Here is a 20,569-nt window from a genome sequence, read left to right as displayed (position 1 = left end):
TCCCGCCTAGCCGTTGGAACCGGCACTAATGGACACATTAGTGCCGGTTCTGTTACAAACCGGGACTAATGTGTCTCACATTTGACCCTTTTTCTACTAGTGTTATGTGTGCCAGGATCAGGATCCACATCAGCTTAATTAAATGCCGGAGGAAAGCCGTACAACATCAAATGGCACCATATCAAAACTGAGTGTCTTGTTACTGCTAACCACCCATGGCTATTTGCTATTCAACATTCCAAGTTTCCAACTAACATATCAAAGGAAGGATACAATAAGACTAGAAGAGGATACCTGCCAGTCGTCGGAGTCATGTGGTCGCTCTCTCTTCCGTTTGGCTCTGGCCGCTGAAGCTGCTGCCCCTGCCACAGCCGCAACATCTTCGACAGCAGCAGGCTCAGCCTCAGCTTCTTTGAGTTTGACAGCAGTAGCTAAACCTATCCAATCCACCTCTTCGCCGGAATCCATCTCTTCGCCGGAATCCATCACCGGCACTGCCCCCACTGCCACCCCCGCAGCTGGTCCGACCTCCAGCACCAACACCTCCCCCACTGCCACCCCCAGCCGCTGGCTCGACCTCCAGCACCAGCCCCCTCCCTCGCCGATGCAGGAGCGAGCAGATTCACACGCCGCACCCCGCGCCCGGGAACCCCTAGCCTCTGGCTGCGGCGCAGCAACGCAACAGCGAGCAGCTTAGGTCGTGACTAGTGAGGAGAGGGGGGGGGAACGAATTGATGGGATTTCTGGATCGAGGAAAGGAGATGTCTGTGTGGGCCTCTCAAGTGGAGAGACATTTGGTTGGGCATGTAGGAGATAGCCCAGTCCACCAGCCCAAATATCTTTCCTCTTACCCATTCGCTCGCTGGCTGCCGCACATACAGAAATGCTGCCGGCGCTGGTTTTCCGATCGCGGTGATGCCTGCCGGAGGAAGATAGGTAGGTCGGGGTCGATCCTCCGCCGCCGGCGACCCGGGGCAGCCGCCCCAGCTCGCCCCAATGGTGGGTCCGTCACTGTGTAGTGCCAAAAACGCTCTTATATTATGGGATGGAGGGAGTACTTATTTGCTTCAGACCTATTGTTGTCACCTCGTAAAGTGTGTGTTTAGTTTTATGGAAAGAGATGTGCTTATGCTTGCTCTGCTTCATAACATTTTTGTGTTGGAGATTTTTTTTGCATGATAATACGTGTCTCCTTAATAAAATAAAGATTCAGTTACAAGCCACGTAAACATCGACATTACAGGACTGTAAAGATAGGATAATCCTATGCAAAAAACCAGCGTCTGTCCCTCTCCACAAAGGAAAAGGAGACAGATCACCACTTCACCTGAGCTCGACGCGGCTCCATCGCTGATCAGCAGCTTTACGGACCTCTAAAGTAGCTTGTTTGAAGCAAAACCATTGCCGTTGAAAGAATCAGACTAGGGCAACATGTCCCTGGACACGCCATCAAACTCCAGAACTGACACCCCCACACGACTATGACACCGGAGGAGGAAACCAGAACTGTGAGCCTTCAACCACAGACTCAGCACAAGATGCACCATCTTCAAGCTGTCACTTGCATAGACAACCATCTGCGCGTACTCCTGGATGACAAAACCTCCCTGCTCCACCATGACGTTGGAGACAACGCCGCAGCAACGGAGACAGAGCAGAAGAAGAGACACACCTGATAGAGTCGCCGCCGCCGCCTCGCCGACACCATCGATGAACCCTAACACCGCCGATCTGAAGGATCAGCAAACACACGATGCCATCAACTCCGAGACACGCCATGATGAGCACCGCCAGTGTGGGAGTGGATTTGAGCAGATTTATTCGCCCGGGCATCGCTCCCACCACCCCAACGACGCACCACGACCTACAAATCCAAATCTTAACTACAAAGCGGAGGAACGGGGTCCCCCCTCCCTCCTGCTGCCGGAGCAGCAGCCGGAGGGAGAGGGGACCAACGTCCTGGATGGTGGAGATCGGTGGAAGAAGATCCGCCTCCCTCGTCGCCTGGTTGTGGCGGCGGCTAGGACAGGGGAAAACGCCTCCTCGAACGAAGCTCACACTTGTTATTGTACAATGTTTGCCCTGTGATTGTGACTGTGAGGGAACAAGAGTGTAGTTATTGAAAAAGTTTCTCAAGGATCCACGTTTTTCTACTTAACAAAACAGAAGATTGTTCTCTGTTCCGGAGCTATGCCTTTCATGATTGCTCAAGTAACTGGGAAGCTATGTCTAGTGGCCTCCTAAATAGCATGTTTATGTATCAAAGGTACTACTATACACGCCGTACGTAACTGCCAATGCGTCGCCAAGCTAGTGCTGCACAAAACGACCTAGAGACATGCTATCTCATGAAAATGAACGACCGAGGACTTTGCCATTATCACTTTTGGAAAACATCACAGATGATTTCTCTGAACACCATCGAATTGGAAGCGGTGGATTTGCGGTGATTTATAAGGTAAGGCAAGTCTCAACTGTCCTTGGTTGATCCGAGAACTCAAGTTGATGTTGACAAGGCATCTTGTTATTTGCGGGGAAAGCTTGAGAATAAGGTTGTTGCTGTGAAGAAACTGTCTCAAATGCTTGATATTTCTGATGATAAATTCAAAGATGAGATTGGTTGTTTGATGAAGGTGAAGCACCAAAACATTGTACGGTTTTTAGGATATTGTGCTAACATACAAGGCGAAATGGTAGGCTACAATGGAGATTTTGTCACGGCAGATGTACGTCAAAGGCTACTCTGCTTCGAGTACGTACCGAAAGGAAATCTTGATGAGTATATGAAAGGTAGGATCACACGGCGTGCAACTTCAGTTTCCAATTTGAATGTATATATTAATGTTTATTTAGTTCTAGACTTCTAGCAGCGGACAAATGTAATGACACTTGCGATGTCATTGTATCTAGTACTCTCTCCGTTCCGATTTACTCGTCGTGGTTTTAGTTCAAGGAGTATTACAAAACTAAACACTCCAGTCTTTGAATATGTCAAGTACTAAAACCACACTTTCTTCAATTCTCCCTCCTTTATAGATGCATCTTGTGGACTTGACTCGATAAAGAGCTACCAGATAATAAAGGGAATTTGTGAGGGTTTACATCACTTCACTAGAATCATATTGTTCACTTAGATCTCAAGCCCGCAGATATTCTACTAGATGACAATATGGTGCCGAAGATTACCGACTTTGGCCTCTCAAGGTGCTTTGATGAGAAGCAAATCCGAGCTATTACCAAAAATATGGCCGTAACGTGGTAACTTGTCAAAGCCTCTGAATCTTTTTTTTTATCTTAGGTAGAAGCTGCATTATTTTCCATTTTTTCCTACATTCGTATGATTACAAAATTTCCTGCAGGGGGTATATGCCACCAGAGTTCCATAGTGGAGACATATGCATAATCACATACAAATCAGACATATATAGTCTTGGTGTCATAATTTTAGAGACGCTGGCAGGAAAAAAGTGGTAGCCTGACGGCCCTGGTGCGCAACGGTGACGACACCAAGATCTGGAGCCGCCACCGCCTGTCAGCGCGGAGAATCACGAATTGAGCATGGTGGATAGGTAGTTCGGAGCAGAGTGCCAGCTGTGAGCGGATAAGGGTTCAGAGAGATGCAATATGGATGAGGTCAGAGCACGGTTAAATAGGCGTGGTGGCCAAGTGAAGGGATAGGAAGCAGGCTTCAATGCGGTGCATCAGCCGGAGTAGGCTTCTCGGTCGTCGTTCTACATTGAAGTGGCAGCGTCCACTCGTCCGGTTCTCGCTCTTTCTGGCATAAATGTCGCAGAGTCACGTCCACCCTGGAGCGGCGCTGACTGGCATGAATGCGCGGCAACCGCTTCGCGCGGAGAGTATTTTTCTGGCATGAGGGTTTTGGGTGGGACCTGGATGGTTGACGCGTGCGTGGCAGCATCCTGGACGCCCACAAAGCCTCCTGGTCCAGACGGATGCAGGCGGTTTAGGAGTCCGCGTTGGAGATTCCATTTGCATCGTATTACAAGATAGATTCAAATGAACCAGGAGCAGAAGAAAATGAGATAAAGTTAAAAACAACACAAGACAACACAACAAGGAGCAGCGCCGAGGAGATCGAACCGCATCAGCCAGCCGAGACCAAACCATGACAATGCACCATCGGCGTGAATCGCAAGGCGACAGGCAACCGAGACTACACAACACCACAACACCATCTATCGCGGGGTACATTTGAAAGGTCATGCGAGACCGAGATGGCGCCACGACACCTTTGTGTCATCGATGTAGTCGAAGGGCATCACCAAGCAAAGATCTCTCAGAGTACACCAAAACATCGCCAGGCCGGGATCAAAACAACGTCATCAATATAGAACACGGCACGGAGCATCGGCGTAGCCTCAGCCAGCAGCAACTGACCGACCATGGATCTTTCCCAATCCCCATTCACATCCCCCACACGATGATCACATCACAGCTGCCAATAGCGTCGGGAAGCGCTAAAATGGGCGACCCCAGATCTAGGAAAATCCAACCGGCGAGGCGTCCCCGGCGAGCAGAGCCACGAACGGCGACAACCCATTGGAAGAGCTGGGAGGTGGAGGGCTCCAATGTCACTGGAGCCGTGATGCCACCTTCGTTGGCGAGTGCACGGAGAGGAACAATGACGACCAAACTCCGGGTGGTGGAGATGGTAGATGTGGCGTTTGGAACTACATGAGGCGGGACGGAGGGTGTCGAGCACGCTAGAGTTGTAGCCGTCGATGTGAGCAGTTGAGGGCGGGCAGTGGCGGAGTCTAGTGCGAAGACGCGGAGTAGGGAAGTGGGCGCAGGGGCCAGCCCTGCAGGCTTCTGCCACTGCCAGATTTGGCGAGGACCAATGCGGATGAAGAGGGGGCCTGCAACGAGCGCATAGGCGGATCCCGCTGCCGCCAGCCGCCGCCGGGCTTTGCTCGGTGTCGTTTGCTGGCGGCAGCAAGGGGGTGGTGGCCGGTGAAGTGGGCTGTGGCAACAGCGTAGCTGAGGCCAGGCAGCCCAGGCAATGGCCTGGGGAAAAAAAATCCTAGCCTTATATTTAGAAAAAAAATCCCTCCCCTACCCTGCCATCCTGGACTTTGGTCAGCGACTCACACACGAAGGTATCCCCCATCTTACGCTATCCCAAATCCCAATTTCATTTGCTAGATGTCTCTGTTTGATTGATTTTTTTTTCAAAACTATCACTTATTTTATAGCAAATTCGGAAACTATAGCACCCAATGGAAAAAATATCAAAACTATGACCCCGTCTACCTCGTGTGGGCCGAAGAGGTTGTTTTCGGTCAGCTTTTGACCGAGAAGAGCTTTCCGGCCTTGCCTTGGCCGAAGAGATGCGTAGCTGGGCCGAAAAGGACCTTTTTGGTCAATAGTGGCCGAAAAGTTATTTTTTGTCAACAGTAGGCCAAAGAGTCCTTGGGCCCCACTTTTTCACGCCAACGTGTGGCCGAAGGTGCATGGCTGCGCTCTTTGACTTATGTTAGGCCGAAATGGTTTTTTTATTTTGACTTATGATTGTTGTGCAACCATTGTCCATCTTAGACATTGGAAAGATATATTTTCGCGCAACCTTTTCCTCATTATTTTCCTGCCAACTCTTTCCCTTCATATGTTCCCACAACCCTTTCCCTCCACATCAGGTGGCTATGACCCCGATAAAACAATCTCGTTAGCAACTTCACTGCCCTGGTCGGGTTCATACCCCCTGTGGAGTTGTACGATATTCTCCTCCTTCGCCACATGTTGTACAAGGGCATATGGGTGAATTTTTCGGTCTTGACAACGTCTTAACAGGGTCAACCAATGTTGGCTCCTATCTATCGGCATCAACTCCCACTTGACATTTTTACAGGATTTGGTCCACAATGCATGAATACTGACGAAACATACTCGAGGATCCAACCAACTAGTTGTCAACCAGTACTTCAACTGTCTGATGTCCAGTCTGTCCGGGTCTGCTAGTGTCATGACGCCATTTTTAAACTGCTAAGATCAACCCCCAACTCATTATATCGAACATTACCAGCGTTGTAGTAAACAGTCAAATTTACTGGTTTAGACATTTTCACCTGTCAGACATTGTCATCTTCTCATTAATCACAACGAACAATATTATTACCCGCTATTGTAACTATGCACTAAAATGCCTCCACAAACATATTAACACTACAATTCGCAATATGACTTATCTACACTAACTAAACTATACAATTCAGAGAAAATTTGTGACTCGACATGGTTATTCCTTCGAAGCGTGTGTCCCTAGCTTCTTGCTCCTCTCTTCCACTCAGCGGCACCGGCCACCTCGCGGAGTACTTGCACCACCGGACAACGACAGCGCCGCCCCCTCGACGACCAGAGGTTCAACTTCGGTCACCCCCCAAGCCGCACCTCCTCCTCACCACCTCCACCTCCACAGCTGCTGCTCCTCCTCACCGCCACCTCCTTCCCAACCACACCTCCTCCACCCCACCATGGCTCCTCCCCCCAAACGCTCAAAAAACTACCCCATAGCAAAAAAAACACCGTAGGCCGTTGGAGAATGCTATGAGCTATCTATTATGTGCCTTGGATGTGAAAATGCGTGCAAACTGGAGGAGATCGGCGCGGGCTTGCGAGGTCTACAAAGAAGAACGAGAGAGAGAGAGAGGAAGAAACAGAGGCAAGCACGAGAGGAAGGAGACGACGGCGTCGGCCTTATCCAGACCTTTTCGGTCAAGGTCTGGCCGAAAAGCTCTTCGGCCTCTGGCAGGCCGAAAACAGCCCATTTCGGTCGCGCGTAGGCCGAAGCTACTATTTCCGGCCAACCCGCCACCGAAGCCACCTCTTCGGCTCAGATGAGCCCTTCTTCGGTCAACTGCTGGACGAAAAGCCCTTTTCGTCCAAGTGCGGACCGAAAACACCCTCTTCGGCCCACACGAGGCCGACGGGGGTCATAGTTTTGATTTATTTTTTTTGCATTGGGTACTATAGTTTCCGAATTTGCTATAAAAAAGTGATAGTTTTGAAGAAAAAAAATCGGTTTGATGCTTGATTGAAACATGATCTTTAATTCTTAATGCCTTCCCCTTTCCATGTTGTTTCCCTTAATTTAGTAATTCTGCAGAGAACTTAAATGTGGAAACTGATTTAGTAAAAAAATCAATGTAAGTAGCTAAATGACCGTGCGTTGCACTGATTTGCATTTCAAAATTAATCTTCTAAGGTTTAGCTTCTTCTATTATTGAAGATGTAATCATGGAAAGTTCGGAGCAATCAATCATTTGATTTGGTACAATATTTTGTATCATCTATGTTATGTATGGTCTTTTAATATCAACACAGATCTTTGGAACATAGGGGCACCAATGCACCTCAAATGGGAAAAACAATTTTAGGAAAATCAAAGAGTCGAAATTTTCTGAAACTTTTTTGTAACAACTATGGTCTAACATAATACTCATGTGAACAGTTTCACGGAGGAATGACTCGTTGTATTCTGGGTGAAAAAAAGCAAACTTGTTACTATATAAAAGTTACTACTCACGGCTTTTTGTAATCGCAAATTTGTTTTCTTGATCCTGGAGTCGGTCGAAGCTATTCCTTCGCGAACATTTTCACAAGACTCATTGGCTATTTCCGTTTCAATATGTCTTATTTTATTAGTTGAACCATCATTGAGCAAATACTGCAATTGAATATTGTGTTAGAGTTCTTATTAGTTATGCAACATTTTTACCAGCTGCAATATGATCCGGATCGGTTGATGTACATCGCCGTCGTGGTCGTGAATACCCATGATTAAGATATCATAGTGGCTGTTGTAAATAATATTTATTTCCAAGTTGGCTATAGAATAGTAACGCAATGAGACAAGAGATGGTATATGAAATTCGTACGCGTTAATACATGGTGGTTGTCTCTGTGATTCTAGGATATATGTATGCGCTTGCATTCCCAATTTCCCAGACAACATTTAGAGCTAAAAAAGACTAGAACACTTGATAGAGGAGAACGAAGCTGCTTGGTTCAACAGACCGCAAGCAGGATGGAGATGGCGGTAGGGGCGGCTTCGAGGGTGGTGGTGCAACTGGTGCGTGGAGTCGTGGTCGTCTTGAAGGATGCACTCCAGCTGCAAGGTGCTCGAGGGCTGGACCTTGAACGGCCAACGAGCGGAGACACGCCCTTGCACCAGGTACCGGAGCTGCCGCTTAACATCTGCATGGTATCCGAGATGTTCCTGCAGATCCTTGCCACGGGGCTCGGCGCCCTCGCCTTGGTCTGGGCGACCGTCGTCCTGCTCGGCGGTTTCTCCACTTATCTACACAAGGCTGATTTCTGGGTCATCACCGCTATCGTCTTCATCCAAACAGCCAGGTACCTCCTCAGTCCTCGCCCTCTTCTTATGACTGTAGATGACTAGTCCTGTACTACAAACAGGTCCAGTAATTAGTTTGCCTCTGTTGAGCAACAGGGTCGTGGGCATAAATGTAAGCCCCGAGGCAGAATTTTTCAACCAAGTTCCACAAGCATTCCTCGAATTGGGCGCCGAGCACTACACGAAATGGGGGCGACGAAGACCCCTGACTGGCCGAGCAACTGGCCAAAACTTCGTTTACTATCTCATGCTGGCACTTGGAAGTGCAAGGGATTTCATAACCATTGTGGCCTTCCTAGCAATATTGGTCCTTGCAGTTCCGATGATCGCAGGGTTAGGCTGCATATCACTTTCCATCTATCGTCTCGTTGCCCTCCTGTCGAGACATCATGGCAATGACAATGTGTTTCGTGCACTCATCTTGTTCTATGCTCTCGTGCTTCTCCAAGGTGGATTGTTCATCTTGTGGTTGTTTCTGAGGCTGTATCGTTCTTATCTTGCAAACCACGTGAGCTTCAAGTATGGACTTGAGGACAAGAGAGAATTGATTGACAAATATATGGGCAAAACCTTGAGCACGGCCATAAAAAATGGGGTGGCAGGTACCATCAACAGGAACCTGGCTTCCTTCGCAGCAGAAATGATGAAATCTGAGTACAGTCAGGACCGCATTGATGCAGTTTTGGTGATGCATAGATTGACATCCCAAGAGGACCATAGAACAAGAACACTATCCCAGATACAATCCTCACCGCTCTGTGTTTCCAGGCTGCTTGACATGGTTACCTCAAACTCAAAGAGCCGCACTGATCAGAGGACAAGAATATGCATCGCAGAAATTGTGGCACATCTTGCTAGCAACTTGTGCCTGGCTGACATATCAGGAGCAACAGAGTCCATATCTTCCATGATTGATCCCTACTTTATGAAAATATTAGCACCAGCTACCAATGTCAACATTGGCCATCAGACAGCTATTGACATCACAACTGACCAGCAGGGGGCTATTCAGTCAGCCAGCGCTACCAATGGAGGAGAAAGCATCGGATTTTGTATTTATCTTAAGAAATTAATGGACATGGTAGCTCCGCATACTGCAGAATTCATCAGAAATAGACAGCAAGAAACTCCTCGATCCTCCAGGACTACCAGTGGAGCTGAAAGCAAACCTCTAATTATCCATGGCCTGTTGATTCTTGCCAAGCTTGCAGTTAACCCGGACAACTGCAAACACATATATGATTACAAGGGTCTCTTCTCCAAGATCATATCCCCAGTCAAAACTAAAGTGTATGAGATCCTCAGAGATGATGGTATCACCATGGAAATAACTGAGAAGGCACTGGAAGTGGTGAGCATGCTTGTCAGTGGCACAGATGAAACCAGTGAAAAGATACGCCGAGATATTTGTAGCAACGGGATAGTAGCACAACATATCTGCTCAATCTTGGAAAAGGACCACATGTACAACAAGCTAAAGGTTCCAGCAACAAAGATCCTAATGGAGCTATCTTTGGATACGTCCACTCAAGCTACCCTTGGACTTGATGGCGTAGCTGAATTCATTAATGACTTGATGGACATCTTCTTTGATGCTGCTAATGAGAGTCAAGAACTCAAGAAGACCGCAGGGGAAGCATTGGCAGTACTGGCAATGGACAATGCCAATTGTATGACGATCACGAATTTCAGCTCAGAGACAAAAACTTCAGTTCAGCTGCTCACAGATATGATTCCTGCGGTAAACGCCAGATTATATCAAACTACCATAGCACAACTGCTGATGCAACTTTGTGCAAGTTTTAACCCTGCAGAAAGGGAGGAGCATCTCGCATCAGTCAAAACAATTCTACATGAGGTAAGAGTACATGTAAATATCCATATTATTTTTCCAATAATCTATTAGTACTCTATATGCTTCACAGATACGAAAGAGCAGTTCGGAATGGTGAATTCACTTATTTATTATATCTCATTCTTTGTCATCTGCATCACATTTTTCAGATAGAGGATATAATTAACATGCGTGATGAAACATAACACAAATTTGTGAACTTGTATCTAAAATTTCAGTAGACTTTTTCTTGAACTAGGTTGATGTAGTATCCAAGTTTGATCTGACACAACGATTCGTAGTCCGGATCTTTATTGTGGTGTGCCACCATGGATCTGTTTGCTACAGTCGAATGTCCAAAGATCTATAGAAGTTCAAATGGGGGCTAGCATAGAGCAGATCCAAACGGAATCTGAAAGTTCAAAAAAAAAATGGATTTCTTTTCTTCACGTGTTTTGGACAGATGCATGCCAAACGGGACACAAAAGTTCGTTGGGACCATGTGTACTCCATAAGCAGAAATCCCAATAAAAAGGCATGAGCCTTAAAAAAATCTTTATACAAAAAAGTAATGACTAATGAATATTATCATATATTGTTTTTTAATTAGTGCACATCATGAGTAGGATATGCACGACCATTTCCCCCTTTTACTTGATGTAACATTGCTGTTGAAATATCTCACATGTACCCTTTGTTCTTAGAATAAGAGGTTTCTTCTTTACTAAATTGTTTTTTGGCATGACAGGTACTCAAAGTTATATGCAACATTGAACAAGCAGCAAATGCAAATCAGGTGGGTTCTCCCCAGCATAACCTGGGCCAGCAACAAGCAGCAAACACAAATCAGGCGGGTTCTCCCCAGCATAACCCGGGCCAGCAACAAGCAGCAACCGCAAATCAGACGGGTTCCCCCCAGCATAACCAAGGCCAGCAACAAGCAGCAAACACAAATCAGGTGGGTTCTCCACAGCATAACTCAGGCCAGCAACAAGCAGCAAACGCAAATCAGGCGGGTTCTCCCCAGCATAACCCAGGCCAGCAACAAGCAGCAAACACAAATCAGGCGGATTCACCACAGCAAAACTGGGGCCGGCCCCCATTTTCTCGGGCATTTTATCGCTTGAACAGTTTTCTCGGGGCTCACCACTCTCACGCTGCTAACAGAAACAATCCCAATGACAATTTGCCGGCTGTTACTCAGCTTGTAGGTGCTAGAAGAAAATCCCTGGCAGCCTTCTTAGGCCTTACATTGGAGATATGTGACAAACTGGAGATCAGTCCAGATGATTTTGATGATGCGCTTGCGCTCATTCCTCTTTCCATGGATGACTTTGTGGATAAACTGAATCATATAATAGAACAGTGCAAGGGCCACTCTGTTGATAGCTTGGAAGGGAAGGGCCCCTCAGTTGAGTATCTGATAATAATCAAGGCAGTGACAAAGTTATGTACATGGATGATGGAAAGCAAGCCAGACTGCATTACAGTATTCCAAAACAAGAACACTAGCACAAAACTGCAAGGTGCCTTGGAGGATATGAGAGACCTGGAACTAGGTATGCTCCTTACCGGCAGTGCAGGGGACATGGCTAATTACCAAACCCTTTCAAACATCGTGGGTGTTGCACGGCAGATGATGGATGCTAATGTGCAAGTTTAAATAGGAATGGGTGGAAAAGAATTACAAGTGTGGGGTTTTCTTTCGGTGCCTACTTTTCAGAGAATTGTTTTCTCCATGTGTCTCCCCACGTGTAAGAATCAAGATAGCTACTTGATTTTTTATCTTCCCGGTTTACAATCTGCTTGATTTTCCGTGGATTAATTGTGCTTGACTTTTGCTGTGTTTGTCAAATAGCCTTTGTATGACCGTTATCCGCATTGTGGTACCGAACTTGTAAAATTAGTCAGATTTGTGTTGTAGACTTTTGTAGGATAGAGAGATGCATCCCACATTCATTAAGCAAGAACAACAAGGAAAGAATATTAAGCAAGAGCAAAATTAAGAACACACGTTGCACCAGGTTTTAGCATTGTTAGAAATCACCGTTCGACTACAATCTCATTTTTATACCTCAGGCACCGCCAACAACAAAACATCCACATAAAAGAAGGGAGAAGGTACCATGTTGCTCTTCGAATAAAATTCCTTCAGTTGAAGCACTGGAACAGCCCGGGCGAGGGCCCTCCAGCGTTCGGCCGCGGCGCCCGTGGCCCTCGGCCGGGCTCCTTCCGACGATTGGCTACGCCATAGCACGACTCCCTCAGTCCCGCCCGAAGCGGCGCACTCCAGCTGCGGCGCCATCCGTCGCGATACGGCGCCGCGATAAGAGCACGAGGCCGAGCCGCTGAGTGGCGGAGGCAGCGCCGGCGTCGAATCGGCCCAACGCGGAGGCTGCTCCCAGCACGCACGGCGGCCTCGGCCCCGTCGCCTCCCCACCCCCACACCCCAGGTGCACGGCGCAGCGGCGTCGCCTCGATCTCCTGGCGGCGGCCTGCGGCGATGTGACGTGGAAAGAGCCAAACGCATTTTTGGAAATTCTATTCAGTTGAGAGCAGCCACAACCACACGATCCTAGGTGGCGTTTGGTTATGTGGCCATCCACCCTGGGACAGGGATAGCCGATTTTTCTGGGGATGCCACCCGTTTGGTTGACCAGCCAGCGGGGATATGGATAACCATATGCCCTCGAATATTCGCCCAAAACCTGGTTAAAGAAAGTTGTGAAATTCTGGCGGACGATGGCAGCCACCCGCGCACGAGTGCCTCTTTTTCCCACGTTGGTCGCCTCCCAGCCCGTGAACCTGTTTCGTTTCCTTCTTATCTCACCCCTCACTCGAGACCCTAGCATCACAACTCCCTCTCACGATAGAAGAAGCGGCGGCGGCGACGCGATTCAGCTTGGATTCCGGTGCAGCGGAGGTACAGATCCTCCTTGTCCTCATTCCCCTCTCTATCCTCTCTGTTCTATGCATCTCCTGGTTGAATCGGACGGCCAGGGCGGGCTGGAAGAGTGGAGCGCTACCGGGAAGAAACGCACGGATCCGGCCATCGGGAACGGGCAGATCCGGCGCGGGGGAGGGGGGGGGGGGGGGGGGGGGGGGGCGCTGGTTTCACTGAAATGGGAGGGTTTGGCAGTGGGGAACGGGATGGTTTGGTAGTGGGGAACGGGAGGGTTGGTCGCTGGATTCACTGAAGCTTGAGCGCCGACGGGAGGAACCTCTCTATTCGTTCGTTTGTAGCATGTATGTTCTGTCCATATATATGTATAATACTTTTCTTCCTCTCCTTTATTTTCAGCGGCTTGGACAGGAGGCAGTCTTTTGCATCTTGTTTGGAACTTCTCTGCCCTTCTGAAGGTATAAATTGATGTACATTCTACCATCAACATATATTTGCTATGTACTTCTGCCATGAGAATACAAGCAAGATTTGAAAGCATTTGTTATATACTTCTGCCAAGAAAATGTACTTGTTATGATATTTCAATTCAGTGGACATTGAGCAGGTTTATATCAATTTATTATTGTTTCAATGTTGCATTGTAGATGGACAACAAGCAAAAGAGGCTAATATTTGCGGTTGTGTCATATATGCTTGTCTCGATGATGACATTAGTAGTTCAGTCTAGAAAAAGAAAAAGGCATGCTATCATACGTTATGGGCCAATAGATGAGAGGGGTAGGATGAGAAATGAGTACCTAGATAATAAAATATGGAGGGATGAAACAACATGTGTGAACATGCTTAGGCTTGGAAGAGGGCTGTCAGTGTCAAAACCGGCGGATCTCGGGTGGGGGTCCCGAACTATGCGTCTAAGGCTAATGGTAACAGGGAGGAGGGGGACACAATGTTTACCCAGGTTCGGGCCCTCTCGATGGAGGTAATACCCTACTTCCTGCTTGATTGATCTTGATGATATGAGTATTACAAGAGTTGATCTACCACGAGATCATAGAGGCTAAACCCTAGAAGCTAGCCTATGATTATGATTGTTGTTGTCCTACGGACTAAACCCTCCAGTTTATATAGACACCGGAGGGGGCTAGGGTTACATAGAGTCGGTTATAGAGAAAGGAATCTTCATATCCTAACCGCCAAGCTTGCCTTCCACGCAAAGGAGAGTCCCATCTAGACACGGGACGAAGTCTTCGATCTTGTATCTTCATGGCCCAACAGTCCGTCATATGCATATAGTCTGGCTGTCCGAGGGCCCCTTAATCCGGGACTCCCTCAGTAGCCCCTGAACCAGACTTCAATGACAATGAGTCTGGCACGCAGATTGTCTTCGACATTGCAAGGCGGGTTCCTTCTCCGAATACTCCAAAGTAGATCTTGAACATAAGAATCATGTCCGGCTCTGCAAAACAAATTCCACATACCACTATAGAGAGTATAATATCCCACGAGTCCAATCTGCTGACAACTCATAGTGTGACATCACGCCATGGCCCGGTCTTTATTCGAACCGCTTTTATCCCGTCCCTCCGTATTTTGAGGCGTTGTTTCATTGGCACGTCTTGTCAAAGCGGAGATCATATCCCCTTATCACGGGATTCTAATCAATGCGGGCATGGGTAACTCAACCGTGCCATATGCATGGTGCTTGGTGAATAGGCGGATTTTAAGGCAAGGGGGGAGGCGCACGACTTTAACTGTCTTTATAAGGGGATAAGGATTCCTCCTCGTTTACCCACGCCTTCTCCTTCCTCTGCCCATTCATCATTAAGCTCCAACGCCCAAGCTATCACCTTCTCTGCCCGAAAACGCACTCCAATCATGTCCGGATCCGGAGCTGGAGGCAAGTGGATGGCCTCCTCTATCAAGAAGGAGGAAATCAAGAAGCTCCGGGAGGCCGGATACTTGTCCAAAGACATCGCTCATCGGCTTCCGGCCAAGCGGCAGATCATCCCTACCCTGGAGCCCCAAGAAAGGGTGGTGTTTCTCTCCCACTTCGTTCGCAGGCTGGGATTCCCCCTCCACCCATTCGTCCGCGGACTGATGTTCTACTACGGGCTGGACTTCCATGACTTGGCCCCCAACTCCATCCTCAACATCTCGGCATTTATTGTCGTGTGCGAGGCCTTCCTCTGCATCCCACCTCACTTCGGCCTATGGCTGAAGATCTTCAATGTGAAGGCAAAGGTGGTGAGCGGCCAACAAGCGGAGTGCGGAGGCGCCATGGTGGGCAAGATGCCCAATGTCACCTGGATCGAAGGCTCCTTTGTGGAGACCGTAAAGGGGTGGCAATCGGGGTGGTTCTACATCACCGAGCCGCGCGGCACCAACTGGGCAGCGACCCCTCGAATTCTGATCCGGAGTCCCCATGCGGCTCACCTCCTAGCAAGAGAAGGGTTTAGCCTGGGGCTCAGTGGAAGAACTGACTGGGCTCCAGACATGTGTCCAGAACATGATAAGCAAGAAAGTCAAGCTTGTCAACGTGGTCCAGGTTATGCTCTTCCGCCGGATTCTTCCGTGCCAGAGCCAGACTTGTAATTTGTGGGAGTTCGACCCGGCCAAGCATCAGACGCTGCTGGAGCTCTTCGATGCGACACATGAAGACATCTTGATGTAGGGCAGAACCCTAGGTGGATGATCTTTCACGTTTGGAGTGGATCCTACGAGGAATCACGAAGAACACGCGGAAGCACAAAGGGGAAAACATGGGGAAAACGAGAGAGAATCACGAAACCGACATAGAATCAATCACACGAGTGCTAGATCACCGAACACATAGAGATACATATGATCCACAATCAACAATGGTAAGGATACAAAGGAGCCGTTCTTCTCCGAGAGGAGGTCTTGAATCCACGAGGGGATCTTCCCATGAGGGGGGTCTTGAATCCGCTTGGGGGATCTTCTCCGAAGAGGTCCTGAACTCCGAGGAGAAGTATCCAAGTGGATGAGCAAGGTCTCTCACACAAATATGAGCTAAACCGTGACACCTCAAAATTTTGACCTTGTTTTGCTAATTAAAATTTTGCCAGGAAACTTAAACTTTTATTTTCTGGATTTCCTTCTGATTTCAGAAACTTTATCTTTCTTATTATTATGGAGTTTTTACCCATTTTCCCCTGAGCTTTATTTCTTTAAATTGGTTTTCCATAAGTTTTAGGGTTCCATTTGCACTGCAACCCTTTGATAAATTTATTTAAAAATCCCACCAAAAATTGGAGATGTCATGTGATGTTTTTGAATCACTTTTGTGCAAAAATATATTTCATTCACTTAATATTTTGAGCTCTACACCAAGTTTTCAAATCTGGTCCAGTGGGAGATTTTACACTACAACCTATTTAAGTATTGCTCTAAAACTTCTACCAAAATTAGGGGAGGTCAGTAGGGGCATATTATTCCACTTTGTGCAAAAACCCATTGATGTTCTTTGAAAAATTTGAGTGAATCAACCCCTTTTGCTTTCTGGTCCAGTTTGGCTATTTCTACTGCAACCCTAGTTAAATTTGCTCTAGTACTCTTGAGCTTTCTCCTGCTTATAGCCCATGCTACAAAACCCTTAAGTCTAGAAGAGTGGACCCATTGGAGGATTTTCAGTGCATGCAACCATGCCTTTTTTTTCTGTCCAAAACTGATGTTTTGCAAAACTTGCACTAACAAGTTTTTGATTTTGTCAAACTAACCTCACCACCCTCTCTTTCAACTAAAGAGACCCTGATCTGGAGAGTTTGTCCACCCCAAGAATTGCCTAGATGCCTTTGGCATTTTGTCAAACACCTTGTGTGCATGGCCAGATTTGGCATGATTCCAAGTTTACATTATGAACTTGAGCCCCTGACCAAACCACCATGTCCCTTGATCCCCTTGCTAACCCTAAACTAGTCCTGTTAACTGCCAGCCCCTCTCAAGCACTCTAGGCTACCCTGGCATATTGTCGAGCACGTAGCGTGCGTGCTCTGGGCGCGCCCAGAGCGCGCGTTTTGCACGTGCGTGCGCTCGGGTCGCCGCGTCACGCCCCGGCCCTTGCTCGCCTGCAGAGCCGCAACCCCCGACCTCATCCGCTCGCAGGAACCAGCCAAGCTCCCCCTGGCGCCCTACAGCGCTGCCGTCAGGTCGGCAACAGCGGCTAGCGGGCGGCCATAGCAGCTTCTGCCATGGACGACACCGCCTGAGACACCAGCGCTCGCCAGCTGCCCCCTTGAGCAGCTCAAGCTCATCCGCAACCTTGTCCACGAGCCCTTGTCGCCGCCACGTCGCCCCAAGCTACAGAACGACGGTCGCCGGCGTTCTTATCCTCGGCCATCGACGGAACCGCCCCCGATCGCTATATAAGGACCCCCGAGCTCACCACACCCTCAAGCAGTCTCCCACACTCCCTCACCGATCCGGCCGTAGCAGTAGAAAGGCCAGAGGGGTCGTCTTCCTCATCTCCGGCAACCACGGCCGCCGCCACTGTCTCGTCCATTCCGGCGCCACTAGAGCCTCCCCCTCCCCACTCTCTTCACCAGAAGCTCTCTCTTCCTCCCGTGGACCCATCCCCCTGCTCGATTTTGATCGGGAACCACCATAGCCCCAAACCCACTTTGCTCCCAAAGCCTCCTCCGCCGCATAGCTCACCGCCGGTGACTCCCTCCACCCTCGCCGACCCAGCGACCACTGGGAGGACCGCCCTGATCTTGCAGATCCACCCCGACCCTCTGGAGCCTGCCGGGAGCCGCCGTTCGCCGGTGTTGATCGCCGTTGCCTCGCCTCCGTTCGGGCAGAGGAAGAGGGGGGAGAGATGGACTGGTCAAACTTGACCAGTGGGCCCCCTGGACCCACTGTCAGAGACCCAGCCCCACCTCCACGTGTTTTAAGTGGAAGCACAAACCCCCCCAGTACGTCTCCCCTACTACGAAAGCGTATTTCTATCTGAAACGTTTTCTTTTTTTGTTTTAATTTAAAAACAGAGTTTGACTGCAACTTTGACTGGCTATAACTTTTTAAATATAAGTCCAAATGAATTGATTCTTTTTCCTACCTCTCTCAAATTTCACCTAGTTTATTTTAAGATTTATTACAAAAATAATTAAGGCAACTTTTTGTACTGTTTTTAAAGTATGTGTTGTTTGCATATTTTCGAAAATAGGATTTTGGAGAGAGAGAAGAGAGCTTTCAAAAAAGTATTGGAGTGCACCTCACCTCTCCACACCTTGTAGGCAAGCATCTTAAACCCTGTCATAACACCACCTTATTTCGGGGAACTCGTTATTTTATGTGGTGACGTGATCATTTGCATGAATGCATATTGGAGATTTCCTTCCTGTTGGAAACAGATATACTTGTGATGATTTTCACCCTCGAATGCCTTCCGTGCATGCCGGAAAGAAACCCGGGAAAGCCTCTGCCTTGGGTAGGCGTGAGCTTGTCTCCGGTCTCCGTCGGGACGGTTATGTCTGGTATGGCATGGTGAGGAATAATGAGTGGTGATCTTGTTGGTTGGAAGTATATTGGTTACACACATCATGCAGGGAATACTTAAACCTCCTGAGTCGACCGTAGATCGAGTCTTGTTCCAGTAACCCCCACACTTGTTTCGTACTACCACTTGTCCCTGCCGTAGGTAGGGCCCGGTTCAGTAAGTTGTCAACCCCTTTCTAGGACACACCGTACAGAGGGGCCGAGATGAGGGTACCATGGCCATGGATTAAAGCCAGTCATCGGTCAGGGGGCATGGGTGTTTCCGGTTGGGACCGAGAGGGGAGGCCACCCCTTAGAGCGTGCGATATAAATTTGATCCCATGCTACGCGAGGTTGTAGCCTCCCCACTTAGAGTTTTACTTGACTGGTGTCGTGGGTGATTCCAGACACCGGTAAGTTAAGCTGGTGTGTGCAAGTCAGGTGTGTTTTCAATTAAAAGACCGTAGACGGAATTAGTCCCGATGGACTAAAGGAATCTGTTATTCGTGGGTAAAGAGTACACCCTCTGCAGAGACTAAATCTATTCGAATATCCGTGTCCATGGTTAAGGACTACAGTCTGGGATGGGTCAAGTGTCGGTCTTAGTGTCGGCCTTCGGAGGAGAAACTACTAAACAAGAATGTGGATCATGACTGATGACTTGTGATAATTGTGTTTATTATTATTATGGACTAACCCATTATATTATTTGGAGTATTGAATGTCCCTGGGACGGTTCTACCTCCTGGATATTCACTATGATTGTTTTTCTTATAAGCCCTTTATGTGGTGTCGCTTAGACGTCCGACTGTGGCATGCTTGTTATTCATTTACTTTATAAGCCCTTTATGTGGTGTCGCTTAGACGCCCGACTGTGGCATGCTTGTTATTTATTTACTTTATAAGCCCTTTATGTGGTGTCGCTTAGACGCCCGACTATGGCATGCTTGTTATTCATTTACTTTATAAGCCCTTTATGTGGTGTCGCTTAGACGCCCGACTGTGGCATGCTTGTTATTTATTTACTTTATAAGCCATTTATGTGGTGTCGCTGAGACGCCCGACTGTGGCATTGCTTGTTATTTAATTTATTTATAAGCCCTTTATGTGGTGTCGCTGAGACGCCCAACTGTGGCATTTTTATTCCCACCCCATTATTGCATATTCATGTTGCATATAAATAACCGGCTTGCATGCATAAAAGATTTTTTATTTTATGACTGACGATGTGATCACAGAATATTTCAGTGCATGATTATCATTTATATTATCCCAGTGTTCATAATGTTTGCGAGTACATTCAAAGTACTCACTAGCTTGTCCCTGGCTATTGTCTTGGCCAGATTTCTTGCTTGGAGAGGAGCGTTGCGACAACAACCCCGGAGACTAAGCAACGGTGATAGCAGCCTCGCGAAGATAGGAGTTAACCTGGTCAGCTGTTCCTGTGTGAAATGGAGTCCCGTAAACGCTGATGATCCACAAACCGCTTCCACCATCAACCACTAGAAACCATTTGTTGTACTCACAGGCCAGAATGGTCTTGTACTACATATTTTGTACTTTGCTTGAAATTTCTGTATCAAGTTGGTGCCTCATCAGCTAACAGTTATCCTGGGGCTGGTGAGCACAATGGCCATTTTCTGGGAAATTAATTACCCGGAAAACCGGTCGTGACAGACTTGGTATCAGAGCCAGACTGACCATTGACTAATCCTATCTTAGCCAGGTCAAAAAACCTAGGTTAACCAACCCACCAGACCCTAACCAAAACCTCGGCCAAGCTTCCCGTGCAAGATAACCACACAGTGAGCCTGACACCTTTTGGCAGTCGGTGCCCAACCTATCAACCTAGCCTGTCGATCACGCGCTAGTGACCGACGCCTGAGACGTCTCATTCACAAGCGTGCGAAGGAAGACTTTGTCCCCTTTTCTATAAAAAGGACACGCTAGCCTCAACCCAACACAG

The 20,569-nt window shown here is 48.0% G+C and overlaps 1 protein-coding gene and 2 long non-coding RNA genes across 4 annotated transcripts; 2 read left to right on the top strand and 1 right to left on the bottom strand.

Annotated features, from left to right (window-relative positions):
* Positions 1 to 7,936: 7,936 nt before the first annotated feature.
* On the top strand, positions 7,937 to 12,008 carry LOC123114003 (uncharacterized). The gene is made up of 3 exons (XM_044535346.1): positions 7,937 to 8,370; positions 8,468 to 10,229; positions 10,954 to 12,008. Exons 1-3 carry the CDS (start codon positions 7,937 to 7,939, stop codon positions 11,866 to 11,868), a joined length of 3,111 nt encoding a protein of 1,036 aa, XP_044391281.1. The 3' UTR covers positions 11,869 to 12,008.
* Positions 8,975 to 12,780, bottom strand: LOC123114005 (uncharacterized). Of its 2 annotated transcripts, XR_006456370.1 has the most exons (3): positions 12,331 to 12,779; positions 11,353 to 11,625; positions 9,918 to 10,179 (listed from the first exon to the last, which is right to left on the bottom strand). It is a non-coding gene; the product is annotated as an uncharacterized lncRNA (long non-coding RNA). The 2 variants fall into 2 exon arrangements; XR_006456369.1 differs by lacking the exon at positions 11,353 to 11,625 and having other exon boundaries at positions 8,975 to 10,179; positions 12,331 to 12,780.
* Positions 12,781 to 12,875: 95 nt separating this feature from the next.
* On the top strand, positions 12,876 to 20,051 carry LOC123114004 (uncharacterized). Its single transcript, XR_006456368.1, has 3 exons — positions 12,876 to 13,128; positions 13,507 to 13,565; positions 19,947 to 20,051. It is a non-coding gene; the product is annotated as an uncharacterized lncRNA (long non-coding RNA).
* Positions 20,052 to 20,569: the final 518 nt, after the last annotated feature.

Source organism: Triticum aestivum, chromosome 5B (assembly GCF_018294505.1).
Source record: "Triticum aestivum cultivar Chinese Spring chromosome 5B, IWGSC CS RefSeq v2.1, whole genome shotgun sequence".
Lineage (NCBI taxonomy): Eukaryota > Viridiplantae > Streptophyta > Magnoliopsida > Poales > Poaceae > Triticum > Triticum aestivum.
Note: the sequence above shows the minus strand (reverse complement) of the source record. Positions and strands in the feature narration are given on the sequence as shown.